Below are 17,476 nucleotides of genomic sequence, written 5' to 3' on the forward strand. Positions count from 1 at the left end.
CCAGGGCGTTTTTTTCGCTGTTTGGTATTTCCGAACAGTCCTACCGCGGTCACGCTGCTATGAAAATAAAAGTGAATTACATTTTAGCGTAGTATAATGGTATCCCGCCCGTCCCCCGCATTTAACCAGTGTCACAAAAGCTTTTAACGCCCCAACCCGCCATATAATGAAAAAAGCGGCCGGCTCGCAAGCGAGAAAAATCCATTAAACTTCGCCGAAACTTGTACTAATAAATGCAAGCGGATCGTGAATAAGCCGCGCGTGTGTGAGTGTGTGTGTTTATTGGGGTTACAAAAAATAAAACAAACAACAACGTCACCGCAGCAGCATTGCCAACAGCAAGCACCCACGCCCTAGTTTGTTTTAAATATATACATTGCCCAGCTCGTGTTTCAGAATTCATGCAAAATACGGAGATTATGGGCCCAACAAGTTAGTGCCAGCCAGGGCTTAATTGCCTTTGCGGTACCTGCTTTTCCCTGAATTTCCAAATCGCAAGCTGCTGGCAACGCTGCCGCGCTCACACACACCCACACACGCCGATACCGAGACACCGACACACGCGAAGAGCGAGAGAGCGCTGTGTTGTCGCCGCCTGTCATTCTGTGTTGCTTCTCTGCCTGGGCATGTCGGTGTATTTTTAATCGCTTTTCGCCCAAGAATATTATTAACCAGAAAATCGCGCCGCCGTCGAACATCCATGAGTTATTGTTTATATAATGTGCGCAAACTAATAACGGAATCGTTTCGTTTCGTTTTCATTTTCACAGCACTAGTAGTGTGAGGAGAGAGCGAGGCGAGAAATCCAACCTGCCCATGTATGCTGTGCGTGAGTGTGTGTGTGTGGTGCATCAAGGCTGATAAAGCAAGCAGAATAGCAAGTAGCCAGTAGCAAATAGCAAATAGCCATAGACTCTAAACTTAAACTAAAACTAAACTGAAAGTGACTTCGAGAGCGTTTGCAATTACGCACAAGCAATCAACGCGCAGCAATGGAGGCGATTGCCAAACACGACTTCTCCGCGACTGCCGAGGACGAGCTGAGTTTTCGCAAAACTCAGATCCTAAAGGTGAGTTCTCCTTCCCTTCGTCATTATGACCAGATTTATGCATAGTGTCAGCCGGGGGGAAAGGCGGACAGGGGGATTGCATGCATAATCTCTGCCGCAGCACTGTTGCACTGCTCCAGGTCGTTGCCTTAACCCACATCCTAAGCCCCCAGACGTACGGATATTGTTACCTTAAACCCAACAAAGATATAAGCTGGGAAAAGCGGTTCAAAGGTGCATCCGCTAGAGCCAACAGCAAAGGATTACCACCGGGCGTAGTGACTCACCGGGTCGCGAATGCTCTCACAAAAAAACCCAAATGAATATTCACAGATAAATACTGTTTATTATGGGGATCCACGTAACACTGGAAATGTTTTTGTTAAAAATGTAGAGCTGATTTCACTGTACTTATTATTATTATTTATTTATGTGTTTTTGAGATGATTTTCCTGATAATAACGTTAAATTCTAATAATAGTTATTGTTCGCGTTATATATTAATATTAATATTCCCGATTTGGGCATCAGCAGCTTCATAACATTATTTTTTTGCAAACTAGTTTAATGCAGAATACCATATCAACAACCTATTACTTCTCTATTCGACTCTAATTTAATATGAAATACTGGCTCTAATTTAAGTTATAGACACGTTTATATAGCCAACTTGCTCATACATATAGCATGTACCCTAGCTTTTGCGGAACTATAGATGGCACATCCGATCTGAGCTTCTAGCTAGCCAAGAAGCTTCGGTTTCTTGCAGAAGGCTGCTGCCCAGCCTGCGATTCGATCTGTTTTTCGCCTTTCCGTTGCGTCCCTTCCAGGTGCTAGTCCCTAGTCCTATGCTCCTGGGCCAGGCCCTTTGTTTTGGCTGGCGAATTTTCCGGTTTCTTGTTGCCAGGGCGCGCTGTAAGCTGATTTTCGTTGCAGCAACTGTTGTTGGGAGTAGTTGCATGGTGATGGTGTAGTAATGGTGTTGCTGTGGCTGTGGCTGTGGCTGTTGGTGTGTCTACCTTGTCGTAGGTTAGTCACAGCAGGAGGAACCCAGGCACAGTCCCCAAGTCACTGGCACAGGCAGGTTTTTTTTGCCTTTTGCATTTTTTCAGTGTGCTCCTATGCCTGGGCCAGTGCTGGTTGCTGATTGATGGTGTCAATGACTCGCCAAAGAAGCTTCCTTTATCGGTTCCCGAAGGTCAAGTGTGTGCGTTGCTCTCGCCCCATTAGATAGCCCATGTCCACGGGTAGCTGCGGAAGAGAATGGCTCCCTGGATCTGCCTAGCTCTTATCGTTGAGTAAACAACTGATAACCCAGCTGTAGCCAATTACCATTTGGTGTGAGGAAAAGAAACCAATGGATAATCGCCTGAGATACCAACAGTTCGAACGAACTTGGAGCGCAATTGTTTGTCTTTGTGCTTACTCACCCGATATTTGGAAGGCCTTATCTGAAAAGATTCCCAAACTCACACACAAAGATAGAGGGAAACACACACGCGAGCCCCCCTTCTGAATCATCAACAAACACTTCATTTCATTCCATTTCTGTCCATTCCAGAAACTGGTTTCCTGAACGTCCAATTTCTTGGATATTTCGTGTTTAGTTTTCTGAGAACAACCATGGTCGTCTTAATGCTACTGCCACCTCGAGTTCTAACGGATTCGTCGTGACACAGAAAAGCCACGTTTTATCATAACAAAAGCGCGAAATAGAAATGGAAATGGAAATGGGATTCTAAGTTCAACTTTCGCTTGCCGCGAAAACAATGAAAAGTGAACGATGCGACGTTCGTGTCGATTTGACACTTTCCAGCGTATAGAACCCGCGCAGAGGCACAATAGCAATTTTCTCTAGTAATTACATAAACCAGCGACTGCCAACGAATTGATAATAACAACAATCATGGCCACTACGTGCCAGGTCTCGGAGAGTGCCGGCGAAAAAATATTTATGTATTTTCCAGGCACTCATTCCTTCCTTCCCGTACCCCTACACCGACAAAAGGGTTCTAAACAATGATTAATATGTTATTAATTCATTAGATAAAAAGTAAATATAAACATGATCTTACTTTGTTTTGATTATTATTAAAAACATCCTTAAAAGTTTTTCTTTAAATTATCTCTGAAGCAAAAACTTTAAAGAAAGCTACCTTTAAATATTTCATAAATATGAAAAAGCAATATATTCCTAAAAAAAAGATGGTTATTTACCAAAACATTTCCGATAAGATACAATTTTTTCTTTGCGTGTAAAAGAATCGCGAGAAAAATTGTCTGTAATACGCGACGAAACCGTGGAAATGAATTTCTCAGCGGCGTCTGGCTGTATTCAATGAATGAAACAAGCTAAAAATAAAATAAATATACGATGAACAATGTCTGGGTGACAGATGCGGGCGGTATCGGTTATGGGGGATGGATTAGAACTATAGAGAGCTATGCCAATTAGCCCGACCAGATCCAGCAGAGCCGTATTGCCACTGCCAACAACGATAAAAACAATAATTGAGTTTTACATAAGCTGGAGAATTGACTTGCTAAACCCCCCGACGTCAACCGAATTCCTCCCACAATACTCCAACGTGCGAAAATTAACCGAAAAAAAAAAAAAAAACAGAAAGTTATTGTCTCGACGGTGGGGTTATCTGTTAATTTATAGATTGAAACTAGGTGGAAGTATTTATTCGCAACACCTGAGGTTTCCTTTTAAATATGACTACAAATTGATGAGGCATTCCATGAAAAAAGTACATGAAAGACATGTAATTACTCACATAACGAGAGAATTAACCGATAAACCCGTTAACCACTATAACTACTCAGTATCACGAGGGGTATAACAGGCGCGTTTTATGACTCATTTGAATGCCATTCCATTATTTCGACTCCATGTACGTTATTGGGACTCAAAACCTGCCAAATAACTCAAGTACTCAAGGAAAAATCTGTTTAGCAGAGAGAGAGAGAGGAACGTTATAACGCTAACTACGTTATTTATTTAAGGCTTCTTTTATATTCAACGAACAAGGAACTGACTCACGCCACTGCGTGGGCAGAATCCTGACCTTTTACGGAAAATATGTACATATTTTCCACATATATTTGTGGGAAGATTTCCTTGAAGAAGGAAAACAAACATGAAGGCTGTTGGATGCTGGGAAACTCAGGTTAAGGTGCTTGGAGGTCGATGTCGTTGCGATTCATTCATGAAAAAGCTACGCTCAGCACCTTCAACTATGGGAATTCCCAGTGTGGTCTATACAAAGCAAATTATCAGACAAAAACCCGATGCTGAAATACATACACACTTTCGTACCCAAAATCCATTTTGACGTTTGGCAATTGAAATTGAAAGAAATCATAAAAGGCGCCGCTGCTGGGAGGCAGCAGGCGATTACGTAGGCTACTTGTTGTATCATTTTTGGCCCAAAAGTTGGCAAAAAAGAGCCCCCATTAGATACACAAACAAAGTGAAATTCGACTAGCCACCGTTTCACTTAACATTCTTATCACATGTCAGGCATAATGCTTGTTTATTTTTAGCGTCTGCCAAGCAACAGATATGAGAATAGTAAAAATAGAGGACAGATAACAGAGATATACTTCACAGGGTATAAAGCCTATCTTCATTCCGAGCGCCGTTGATTGCGGACTGACACAGTTTTCGGCTGGCAATCAGTAGACAATTGAAAATTGTTTATCGAAATCTCTGGAGAATTGCGGCCAGTTGCCAATGAACAACAAAGCGGAAGAATGTCTTGACTGAGACGGCCCCCTTTGTCTGGCCGCTTAAAAGGGGTGTGGCCTTTAAAATCGAAAACCCCAGCAGCAGCAGCTTCTAAGAAAACATTCAAGAGGGTCGGATTATGTATTCAATATGAGGATTGCAATTGATTTGAGGCAGGAAATAAATTAAAATCCAGATTTATAAAAGAGAAATATATGAGTTTACAATGTAACTATTAATCATCGATGATTGCTGTGCGGGATTCATAGATGAGACTGGAATGCGATAAGGGTTTCTATATACTTAATAAATAAGAATCATTATTAAAAGGCTCTAAACTAATAAAAAACTTTATATCGCTTAATAATTACAGATTATTAATTTAAGGCACCTTAACTTGCCTATCATTAATATACCTATAAAACCCTTTTCGTTACAGATATTAAATATGGAAGATGACTCAAATTGGTACCGTGCCGAGTTGGAAGGAAAAGAAGGCCTTATACCCAGCAATTACATTGAAATGAAGAATCACGAGTGAGTAGAAATCATTATCCTTGTAACAGGATTCAAACTAATCACACAATCTTATATATAGCTGGTACTATGGTCGCATCACACGCGCCGATGCCGAGAAGCTGCTGTCCAACAAACACGAAGGCGCCTTTTTGATACGCATCAGCGAATCCAGTCCCGGCGATTTCTCCTTATCAGTCAAGTGAGTTTATTCCATCCCCATTTACTTCATCCATCCACTGACATTTGATCTCTCTTGCATCGCATGACAGATGCCCCGATGGTGTTCAGCATTTCAAGGTTCTGCGCGACGCCCAAGTCAAATTCTTCCTCTGGGTGGTCAAGTTCAACTCCCTCAACGAACTGGTCGAATATCACCGGACGGCGAGCGTGTCCCGGTCGCAGGATGTCAAATTGCGTGATATGATACCTGAAGAGGTGGGTTTCGAGGCCGGGTTTCCGCCTTGCATGCGGCAGGCAGATTTATTTTAAAAACACACACACAACACAAATTTAGCACAACACAACACATTGAGGTCATCATGCTTTTGGCCCGTCTGCCGCCCACCACATCTGAACTATAAACAAAAACAGTGATGATGCCAACTAGGAATGAATATAATTTTCACGCTCTCTATTTCCCTTTTGGTTTCTATGTTGCAGATGCTCGTGCAGGCGCTGTACGATTTTGTGCCACAGGAATCCGGCGAATTGGACTTCAGACGCGGCGATGTCATCACCGTCACAGACCGCTCCGACGAGAACTGGTGGAACGGCGAGATTGGCAATAGAAAAGGAATCTTCCCAGCAACTTATGTGACGCCATATCATTCATAATAAGATAACAGCTAAGGATGAGGATGCACCCGTCTCTCCCCTGATAAACACAGCAACACAGCAACTGCAATAACAGCAAGAAGAAGGAACTAAACACAAATTTTAAATATTTATATACAAGAGAAATCGAGAGTAGGACGAGCATAAATTCAGTAGACATCGTATATACACCACACACACACAAGTCTAAGCCTATATAAGCCGTATAATGCATTTTTTTACGTTTTGACGTTTTTTGATAAAACAGAAAAAGGAAATACAGTACGATAGAGAAGAGATAAACATTACAAAATCGTTTCATAGCCACTTAGCAGCAACAACAGAGAGTGACAGAGAGCAACAACCGAAACTAATTGCACTTTAAAAGTCTAAACTAAGATATGTACATTTATTTGTGTGCCTATAGCTGCGGCCGAGAACAGGAAGCACTTGATCTGGCTCTGACAGAGAGCTTATCTCACTTGGCCGCAACTATAGCCCTGAGCAAATATGTCTGGCACTATTATTATTATTATTATTATTGTAAACAAAAGGATTTTTGATATAAATATATTATATATATATACATATATATGTAATTTAAGTTTCGATAAAGAGAAGAATATTTGTCCTGTGCTTCGAAGCGAGTCTTGAGTGTGCTCTTTAGTTTATTAGATGTTCGAGAGGGAGTAAGCACTTATATAATTATGATTACGAATTACACAAACAAAAACTATAATGCTTAACAACAAATTGATAGAGAAAGCGAAAAAAAATTCACTATGAAAAACAAGAAAAAACGTTTGCCTAAATGTCTCAAAGCTGAAGACAAGTAAAACAAAATTTATATTATTATATTACCACGTAAATTAAATTAATTTTTGCATCGCTGGTTACTATATACATACATACATGCAATACATACGCACGCATCTATAATTAAAAGATATGTATCGAACGATATTAGGCCTCGGCTGCACATGCACTCGATAATTGTCATATTTTTAAACTTTGTCAGCCGCGTTCTCTGTTATTCTTTTATTTTATTATAATTTTTTGTATCCTGTTCTCTCTCAACTCCGCCACCAACTCGATTATAGATGAGAAGTAAATCATTTGTGTGACATGTGTAAAAAGTTTCAAACAGCTGCTATATATATCATATTGTGCTATAAATTAATAAATTACTACTACTATTTATAAACTAAGGTTCAGTGCGGCCTTTTTTCACAGCCAGGAGGCGGCAGTTGCACGTTCAAGAGCCTTTTTCAGCCACATAACTACATAATAATATGCATACAAATTGTAATAATGAGAGTTGCCAATATAAAGTAATTGAAAAAAGAAAATGCTAAAAAAACGAAAACATTTTAAGCCTATTTTTTTATCTACATATATTATATATATCGAATCAAATACCATATACATTTTCCTAATATCCACCAAACTATGAAACGAACACGACGATGATGAAGACGATGCCTCACGGGAAAGAAAGTAAACAAGAACACATCAAAAATAACTTTTGATAGGCCATAGTATATTAACAATATTTAAAGGGCAGCTGAACGCGCGACTTTTGTACTTTTTGAGCATTTAAAGCAGGCGTAAAACGAAACACATTTCTCGGCCCAGAACCAGTAGAAGCCGCGTATTTAAACATAATTTTCAAATCGTAACAATAAAGCAGGCAAATGACAAGGTTTAGATATTAACTGAAAGCGAGAATACACACACAAATGAAACATTGCAAACGGTATATTAAGTTGAGGACGTAGTTTAAGCGAACAAACTGATTTATCTAATAAAACCTATGACATATATTAATTTGAATTCGATTCCTTTGTGTATTATCGATAGGTATGTGTCGATTCCTGATTACCTGGTATATTTCTCAAAGACAGAAAATACTAAAGCCAAACCAGTTGAATGCCGGTATGACTGTTGAATATAAACTGGTATCTTCGACTTTTTACTTCTGTCGCCTTTGCGTTTTAAGTCACATTTCCTTAAACCTCTTAAACTTTGATCTTTTTCCAAAAATATTAATTTGAATAGTTGATTTTGATGTTGCGAAAAAGTAACAGTCACTATATTGTTGGTTTGAGTCTGCACTAAGCGGCATAATCAGTACATTTCTGCAAGCCATTTTCGAACTGACGCCCTACGGTCACACTTGGTCAAATGGAAATAAGAAAAAAGTAGACAGTCGTCCAATTAAGTTAATTTTGCTAAGTAAACATACAAGTGCAGACTCGGCGCGCGCACCCAACATACTCAAACGGCCGACCCCGATAAAGTGTTCACCGACGTAAAAAGTGCCGGATCCGTAGTTTCGCCAGCCTAGTGCTCCACGTGTGGAAATCTCGCCAGGAAAGCCCCGAGGCACACGCACACACTCGCAGCGCGAAGCAAGGAACACGTATACAAATGCGCGCGAGGAAAAGCGCTAGGTCAGAGGAAAGTGAAAAGTGAAAAGCGCGTGCGACAGCAGCACTCAGGGATTTGCCAACGCAATCGCACGTAACCGAGCAAGATGCCGCTGCTCGCGTACCGGGAGAAGCACATTCTCAGCGCCCAGCAGCTACGTAAGCTGAGCGAGCACAAGTACTCGTGCTTCAGCGCCAGTCTCCTCGATCCGCTGCTGCAGCCCTGGTGGAACTGGCTGGTGGCCCAGACGCCCCTCTGGCTGGCCCCCAATCTCATTACCATCGTGGGCCTCATCCTCAATGTGGTGACGACGTTGATATTAATTTGGTAAGCACCCTCCGCCCCCTGAACCGAAAAAAAAAACAAAAAATGCAAATCGCTTTTGCCGGCGAATGTGTGTGCAAACACTACCGCTCTCCCACTCTCTCTCTCACGACCCTCGAAAATAGCAAGTTTTTCACTAGTTTTGTTGTTGGCTTTTCATTGCCGCCGCCAGCTTTGATTTGCGAGTATATTTCCATCAAAAATATGCGGAGATTAGTGATTTTGTGCATCAGCTGTTGTTCTCAATATAATTCCCATCACCTGTCACTCTCGGTATTTCTCGATTTAGCGACATTTCCCTTTCTAAAAGCGAAATTTCTTTTGACTTTTAAGTTTTTTCCTACAGTTTATAAGCTATTCTTTGAGATTGTGTTTATAGAAATGGCTAATTTTGGTTTATTCTTATGATATTGCTTTCCATCTCCCTTAAAACTGCCCTTAAAGTAACAAAATCACTTGGTTATCGATATCAAATCAAACCAAAACTAATTCACAATAAACAAAACATTAAACCAAAGAAATTATAGTAAAATCAGGCGACATAGCTCGGTTCGTTTCATAATGCGTAGCGATAGCGTATCATGCCGTAACTACAATACTAGTAAATAACTGAACCAGTGGGTGGGCACAGGCGGATACGGCGGACCCCCTTTCAGGGGACCACCACTTGGTCGGACACCAGCTATGCCCGCGATAAGATAGCGAGGGCGTCTCGCCACTTTTCCCCCATTACACACGAACTGAGCGAAATATAAGTAATCGCAATAATCGTCGCTTGTCGGCAGTGACGCATTTCTTTAGTCCGCGAAAAAAGGCTACTTGAAACGGATAAGTAAATAAACAAGGGCTGGGCTAATCTCTCTTTGGATCGAAAGGGTTGATGAAATACAGCAGGGAATTGGGTAGCCGAACCCTATTGCAGGTGCCCAGAGCTGGTTGGGAGAATTGCCAGGGAGCACCAAGACACAAGGTTCACTCGAGTTAACCCCCGGGGTCTGTCACATTTCCATTTTCCAATTGTTTGACGCTCAATTGGGATTTTTGTTCGCTGTCTTCGTATACCTTTGATTGAATTAGAATGACAATTTGCATATGTAATTGATTTTTATGGGTCTAACGAAAACTAAAGTCCGACATTTAAGCCCATTTCGCTTCGCTAAACAATTTCTTTTTGCAACACCAGAGTTGTAGCAATTACAAGAACTATATTTAGAGAGATATAACTTTCACTCTGCTGCGGTGAAAACCTTGAATTTCTAAAGATCTAGGCCAGAAAGCCAAGTGATCTTTCTTACTTTGTCTTTCGTTGCTATAAAGAGGTGAACAAAATTGTAAAACATTGAGAGTCTATTAAAAGTAACACCTTTTTGCGAGTGTAAAAGTGACTAAAAGTAGCAAAAGTCATTCGTATATATAATTATTACAATAATTTTTCCACAGGTTTTGAGGTAGCAAGCCCCTAGCCTTTCCCCTTTTATGGCCTGATTTGTATGCCAATCAAAGTACCCCAAATGTCACTTACTTTCAGACAGATGATTCACCTTCATTGCTCTGCGCTCACGTGTCTGCTTATATTATTTTTAGACCATATAATACACAGTATAGGATCTATATATTCATTCACAAAACGTTGCTAAAGCCAAAAGAACCGACCGGTTTATTATTCTACATTTGTTTGCACTTTTTTCGTTTGTATTTGTTTTAATAATTTTTCAGGCAAAACAAACTGTTGCCAGTCCCAGTCTCGTAGCTGCTGCTGATTTTAGCTGAACTTGTCTAGGTCAGTGGGACTCGATAAAGCAGCAGTGTCAGCTTTTGGACGATGATTCAGCTGGAATCAGGTGGTTTAGCTTACTTAGACATCTCTATTGGGGCTCCAAGCCGGAACTTTAAACTCGGCTGAGTTGGCGACATTGCCGCCGAGGAGATAGCAAGCGAGTCTCGCTTATCGGTTGAGCAGCAGCTGCAAACAAGTGAAATTATTAATATTTTGATAATTAAGACACACGGCTAGGGAACTTTGCTCATCAGGCGATTTTATGCTCACTGACGTCAGACCCTTGCGAGCTGGGAATGGGAATGGACGGACGGACTGGTGGCTAATTGACATGGAAACGCACGAAACGCTCAGGCATTTCTGATTGCTTTGACTACAAAGCTCTTACTTCGCTTAGCTGTTCATTATTCATTTACAAGACCTTACACACAGTTAAATAACAATAATTAAATTTATTTCAATGCACAAACATTGCGAAAGCTGGTTTATAGAGCAAATGAGATTATTATTATTGAGCTTTTAAAATAATCTGCTGTTCCACATAATGTCAGCTATAATCAGGGTCGTTTGAAGTGGGGATCATGAATTATATCTATAAATTATATATTATATTATTTAAATGTTATTTTCCACCCACAGCTACAGTCCAAATGGTGTAGAACCTCCGCCGCGTTGGACCTGTTTCCTGTGCGCCCTGGGCTTGTTTATTTACCAGAGCCTGGACTCCATCGATGGCAAGCAGGCGCGTCGCACGAATACCTCCTCGCCGCTGGGCGAGCTCTTCGATCATGGCTGCGATTCGATATCCACAGTGTTTGTGGCTCTGTCGGCCTGCGTCTCCTGCCAGCTGGGTCACTATCCCAATTGGCTATTCTTTCAGGTGAGCAGCACACTAGTTTCAGCTTTTAAAGTAAGGAAATAAATTGAAACCTCTCTTTCAGTGCTTCTGCGCCATAGCTCTCTTCTACTGCGCCCACTGGCAGACCTATGTGTCTGGCACGATGCGCTTTGGACGAATCGATGTAACGGAAGCTCAGTTCTCAATCATCGCCATACACCTCATATCGGCTGTGCTGGGGCCCGAGATTTGGCTGACCAAGGTAGGAGAGGGGTCTTAAAGATTCCCCGCAGGTTGAAGTTCTTTGTTTCCGGAAGTTTTTTGCGTTTCCCTATTACTTTTATTGGATATTTAAGCGTACTTTTAAGAGCGTTATTATTTTCGTTACGTTTACATTAGAGCTTAGAGTTGAAGTTCCATTTATAGGATGCTTAGGCTTAAGCTAGGCATTTGCAGCTCTGCCCAGCGGCTGCCTTAAGTTCTGTTCTGTTGAGTTCTAGTCGAGTTTTTTTGTGCTAATTGAATTACCTTTTGAGTTTCGGCATAAAACTGTATTATATTTCCCAGTTACTCAGCATGGATGCTACGTTTGGGGTTAGGTTCTTGAGCCCGGAACAGAACACACACAATTCAGCGCCGAATCTAGGCAGATTTCTAATATATATACATAAATATTCTTTAACACGATGCTCAGTAATTGTAATTGTCTAATAACTTCTACTTCTATGTACATAAACGCTCTCTCTCTCTAAAATGCCAACAAAAATGCCTGTTGAAAACAAAATACTTACAAATACTACACACACATAACACCCACAGATCGGCATTGGCGGCATAGAGCTTTGGTATGGGCCGGCAATGACGACCATTGTGTGCGGTCTGCTCTCCCTAACTTATGTATTTTCCGTCATTAAAGCCGGTGGTGTTGGCAAGAATGGCTCGACAGTTGCTGTAAGTCCTAACACACACTACACTTAACACAAACGAAACAACTATTACACACACAAACAAACACACACACACTCTGCACACAACAAAAACTATTTTGGCTCCTCAAAAGTAAAGGAAAAACTGATTTGATTTGGAGATTTTCGCTCATCAGCTTAGCTGAGAGGTGCGTGGCGTGAGGATACTACCCTTAACCCCCTCAATCCCGATATATTTAACCCAAAACTGCCCCAACTGCTTGCCTATTTAATTTGTGCCGTTGTTGAAATTCTTGTTCATGTGTCTTTGGTTTAAAAGGCAAAGAAGCTGCTGCAAAAATAATACACCTGCTAAATATTTGGAAGCAAGAAGCGAGAGCATGCCCAAAAAAAAAAAAAGAACAAGAAAGGAAGCTAACTTCGGCACACCGAAGTTTGTATACCCTTGCAGATTGGTTTTGATGTTAATATTATAAATTTAAATGCTGAAAACACTCACAAAACAGAGTTTCATTACATTTTACTATTTTACTTATACTTATTATGTTTACAGTTTGACAGTTACAGTTGTACATTCCCAGCTTTACATTTTCTTCACATTTACAGATCGTTTATATGACAGCTATATGATATAGTTAAAAATTTTACCAAAATTCTGAAATAATAAAAGAAGCTTATATAAGATAAGAATATGTTGAAAAACAACGAAGTTATAATTTTTTTTCCTATTCTTTTTCCGATCGTTCCTATGGCAGCTATAAGATATAGTCGTCCGATTTTCATAAAATGTTTACCAAAATTCTGTAATAATATAAAATGGCTATATCTCAAAAATGATGCAAAAATATTGAAAAACAGCCAAGTTATAATTTTTTTTCTAAAAATTTATCGAACATTTGTATGGGAGCTATATGATATAGTCGTCCGATCCGGCCCGTTCCGACATATATAGCAGTGAGAGTATATAGAAGACTCTATGCAAAGTTTCATTCAGATAGCTTTAAAACTGAGGGACTAGTTTGCGTAGAAACAGACAGACGGACAGACGGACAGACGGACAGATGGACAGACGGACATGGCTAGATCGACTCGGCTGTTGATGCTGATCAAGAATATATATACTTTATAGGGTCGGAAACGTCTCCTTCACTGCGTTGCAAACTTCTGACTGAAATTTTAATACCCTGCAAGGGTATAAAAATACAAACACAAACAAACACACACACACAATTAAAATAATAATAATAATAACAACGAATATTGGCGGCTGCTGAATGCAACAAAATTTAAGTTTATTATTAGCTATTTTTACTATCAAAATTAATCTATGTATTTGCCCTGTCCCACTGTCCAGTTTACTATATTTATATTTACTCTTTTTATGTCTATATATCGTCTTCCGGTTACGGATCTATTATTACTCCCTTAACCTTAACCCAAAATCGTAATCTTTACTATTATTCTCTATATGTATTCACCTTAAGGATAGATCGTAAGTTAACTGAAACCCGAAACATTTTCCCCCCCTCATCACAGTCGATGAATATTCTAAATTTGATTATTGTTTTCTCTTGCAATTCTTTCATCTTTACCTTAGATACCAATCGTGGGCCTTTCATGGAATTACACAATATTAGTATTTATCACGTTCGGTTATACCTTGAATATAATCAATTTCTTAAAAATGTTCACTGAAGGCGGCAGTGGCAAAAACGGCTCCTCAGTTGCTGTAAGCATATATGGCACACCCGCCTCTCATGATAACGATGATAGCGAGGCGAACAAATACTTATTTCCTAAATACTAAGACTAAAAACCGTGAAGACTAACTCGAAGCTAACTCTCTGTAGCCTCTACTCCCCCAGTCATAATAACATAATAATCCTTGGTTGACTTGCTTTTGGTTTCTCTACTAATAACCGTTGATGCATTTTCTTTTGGATTTCAATTTGGATTTCGGTTTGCAGTTTTCCAGCTCGTTTTTGGTGATGGAGGGCTATGGTATTCGGTTTTGGGCAAAGGTCCTATAATAACAAGATGGATAACGATCATACATTTGTATTGATATATAAAAAAAAAAAATTGCAAAAGCACGTAGAATATCTGAGAAAATGAATTGTATGGCGTTACATATGTTGTTATTATCAGGTCTTTGGCTGGGGCCTCTCCTGATCTCTTGCGCTCTTACTCCTCATATATATCGACTTAAAACATTTCCATGGTGCACTCGGTTTCATTGAAAAGCATGATGCAGCTGCTGCTTTGGATACAAAATAGACTTTTAAGTGGTATTATTTAGTAGAATATTTAATTTAAAGCACTTAGAGCTGGTTACTTTTTAATAGAAACTATTATTTAGAACTGGCCGCACTTGTGTGATCTCAAAAGACTTCTGGAAAAAGCAACAAGTGTTTCTCCTTACAAATTACAAATTACAAATGAAATTTTAATGCGTGTCGTTCTTTTCTTCCCCACGCAATCAATCAATCAATCAATATCGAATCCATTTACCCCATATAAACCTTGACATTGGCAGCTACCGTACTTCAACTGCGAAACTCGATTTGTGCCCCTTTATGTGGCCTGTGGCATTGATTTGATACTGACTCTGCGCTACGCAAACTGCATACTGACCGACGGTTGTGGCAAGAATGGATCATCGGTTGCAGTAAGAACTAACATACGCTTAAGTACTTCTCGCAGAGAACTTTCCCCCCGCAAGGAGGCAAACACACACACACACACTCTCTCTATCTATTTCTCGTTCTTGTCCTTGTCCTCCTCGTGTGCAGTGCGTTTCCAAACTGGGCCACAGTCTTAGGTCTGAACGGGTTTAAACGCACTGTAACCCGGTCCCAGTAGAGCACACAAGTTGAGATCCGAATTGTTGCCTTATAGTTTTAGAAATGCCATCTTATAGTATTGATTCGCGTGCATGTCCTGTGTTTGTTTTTGATTTACTAACTACTTTAAACTATAATTTATGTAGCCTGTAAGTGTCTCCTTTTGGTGGCTGTTGCTTGGCATGGCATGTTTTGCTGTATTTAATATTTACTGACCTCTGACACATGCATTTTGAAATCCAATCCATACACACAAATATCCACCAAATCCTACACCACCCACCCAACCCACCACCCGTCCACACACCCGCCCAAAATAGCGCTAGACCGTGTAAATAAAAACATGTAATAAACCAGAAATATGAGCGCACTTTGCCCTCTGTTTTCAGAGGGGAAAGTGCCCTAAACACTTGCTAAAAAAAAGCCAAAAGAATTTTTGTTCTCTTGTTTGTGCACTCAAATTGTTGTGACTTTTGCAAGTTGTGCCGTAAATCACTATTAACTTGTGAATCTCGTTGAGTCAGTCCTCCTCCAACGGCGACACTTTGCAAGATTGCAACAAGAGCCTCCAAGTGAGCTGTTCCACTAATCCAATTTTCACCTTTCCCGAAAAAAACACAGGGCACCAGTGTGCTGTCGCCGAGTATTCCGCTTACGTTGGTGGTTTTGCCCGCCCTGATGATTGCCCAGAAGTCGCCGCAGAATATCTTCACCGAACACGCCTCGGTATACATTCTGGCCTTTGGAATGGTGGCGGCCAAGGTCACCAATAAGTTGGTGGTAAGTAGAGATCAAAGTAAAAAATAAAATATTTAAAATTAAAAAAATATGTTAATTAATCGTTTTAACCCCCGACAGATTGCCCACATGACCAAGTCAGAGATGGATTACTTGGACTGGTCGCTGCTCGGTCCCTCGCTGCTGTTCCTCAACCAGTACTTCAACTGCGTCGTCCCAGAGATCTGGCTGCTGTGGTTCACCCTGATCTGGGGCACCCAGGATCTGCTGCGCTACTGTGCGCAGGTCTGCCTAGAGATCTGCCAGCACCTGCGCATTGATCTCTTCCGGATACCGTACACGCCCAAGGGTATGCCCTCGAATCCGGCCACCGCTTCCGTGAGCAGCCAAAGTAACTTTGGCGGCGGCGGCAGTGCGGACAAGAACGGCGGCGCGGCGCATAGAAAGTCCAAGAGCAAAGCGCACTAGATTTTCGCCGCCTACATTAATTAGTTTTCTTTTTACCAATTAACGTCGTTAGAGAGATGTGGGGGAAGGGAGGGGGGGGTTGGATGAAGATACTCGTAGCAGGAGTCGCAGTCGTCGCAGGAAGTTCAACTACAAGAACCGTAAACACAACCCAACAAAATTCACCGTCGTCAATGTTTAAACAAAAGTCTAGTAAAACGAAATAAAGCGAGGCCTCAGAGAGGGTGGAGGAGGCGCGATGACGAAGCAAAACGTTGCTCCTAAATTTTAAGAGTTAGTTTACAACTTGTGTGTTGTTGTAGCAAATGTGGCAGGTGGCTAAAGAGGAGGAGGAGGAGGAGAAACAGAACTGTTGCAGTCTCCTTCGATATCAATTATGAATGGCTATATATATAAAAATATACCTATAAATATACATATATTTTGTATGATTGTGTAAGTTGTAATAAATCTAGATGGCAGTATTTTTACTGTACACACACACCCAACACACACTTGTGCGAATGCCAAAAAGAAAGCAGATTAGAAGCCCAACCCAACACACGTTTTTGGCGCAACGAAAGCTCAATTTACGTTTAAGACCGATCTATCCATCCCACGAAAAAAAACACAAAAACAAAGACAGCTATTATGTCCTAGCAGATGCAATCCTCGGCCAACCGAGCCTGTCTGTAGTCTATATCTATTCATGTTACTCGTATTTACGTATTTAGTGCTTAGTTTCTTACTCATCGTGGCCGTGACATTCTAAATACCTGTCCCTATTCTAATTCTAGGCCCGAAAGCGTTCCTTTCTTATGCATCCTAGCTAAAAAAAAAACAAAAGTAAACCAACCCTACACATATATTATATATTTGTAGCTCGCTCGGCTCGGTTCCGGCAAACTTTATAGTTAAACTATTATGGATTATGTTTTATGTTGTACAAGAAGACGAAGATCAAATTGGAGACGTAACAAAACAATACAAATAAAACGAAATGCAAAACAAACATATTCTTTTCAATGGAGTTGGGAAG

The 17,476-nt window shown here is 40.6% G+C and overlaps 2 protein-coding genes and 2 long non-coding RNA genes across 10 annotated transcripts; 2 read left to right on the forward strand and 2 right to left on the reverse strand.

The window, feature by feature from the left end:
• The first annotated feature begins 1 nt into the window (after position 1).
• Positions 2-7,941, forward strand: drk (growth factor receptor-bound protein 2 drk). 4 transcript variants are annotated; one of them, XM_017161491.3, is made up of 6 exons: positions 2-71; positions 771-1,070; positions 5,222-5,319; positions 5,381-5,500; positions 5,571-5,736; positions 5,962-7,941. In XM_017161491.3, exons 2-6 carry the CDS (start codon positions 993-995, stop codon positions 6,133-6,135), a joined length of 636 nt encoding a protein of 211 aa, XP_017016980.1. In that variant the 5' UTR covers positions 2-71; positions 771-992; the 3' UTR covers positions 6,136-7,941. The 4 variants fall into 4 exon arrangements, with proteins under 4 accessions (XP_017016980.1, XP_017016979.1, XP_070140386.1 ...); XM_017161490.3 differs by having other exon boundaries at positions 17-99; XM_070284285.1 differs by lacking the exon at positions 2-71 and adding an exon at positions 120-265.
• Positions 7,942-8,109: 168 nt separating this feature from the next.
• On the forward strand, positions 8,110-17,449 carry bbc (choline/ethanolaminephosphotransferase 1 bbc). 3 transcript variants are annotated; one of them, XM_017161512.3, is made up of 6 exons: positions 8,110-8,871; positions 11,285-11,525; positions 11,587-11,745; positions 12,303-12,434; positions 15,874-16,032; positions 16,111-17,449. In XM_017161512.3, the coding sequence occupies exons 1-6, from the start codon at positions 8,651-8,653 to the stop codon at positions 16,456-16,458; spliced, it is 1,260 nt and encodes a 419-aa protein (XP_017017001.1). In that variant the 5' UTR covers positions 8,110-8,650; the 3' UTR covers positions 16,459-17,449. The 3 variants fall into 3 exon arrangements, with proteins under 3 accessions (XP_017017001.1, XP_017017002.1, XP_017017003.1); XM_017161513.3 differs by lacking the exon at positions 12,303-12,434 and adding an exon at positions 14,007-14,138; XM_017161514.3 differs by lacking the exon at positions 12,303-12,434 and adding an exon at positions 14,946-15,077 and having other exon boundaries at positions 8,115-8,871.
• LOC121502886 (uncharacterized) lies at positions 10,499-11,092 on the reverse strand. 2 transcript variants are annotated; one of them, XR_011444548.1, is made up of 2 exons: positions 10,916-11,092; positions 10,499-10,831 (listed from the first exon to the last, which is right to left on the reverse strand). It is a non-coding gene; the product is annotated as an uncharacterized lncRNA (long non-coding RNA). The 2 variants fall into 2 exon arrangements; XR_005991109.2 differs by having other exon boundaries at positions 10,888-11,092.
• On the reverse strand, positions 11,285-12,019 carry LOC138928057 (uncharacterized). Its single transcript, XR_011444549.1, has 2 exons — positions 11,878-12,019; positions 11,285-11,820 (listed from the first exon to the last, which is right to left on the reverse strand). It is a non-coding gene; the product is annotated as an uncharacterized lncRNA (long non-coding RNA).
• Positions 17,450-17,476: the final 27 nt, after the last annotated feature.

The sequence above is a fragment of the Drosophila kikkawai genome, chromosome 2R (genome assembly GCF_030179895.1).
Source record: "Drosophila kikkawai strain 14028-0561.14 chromosome 2R, DkikHiC1v2, whole genome shotgun sequence".
In the NCBI taxonomy this organism is placed as follows: Eukaryota; Metazoa; Arthropoda; class Insecta; order Diptera; family Drosophilidae; genus Drosophila; species Drosophila kikkawai.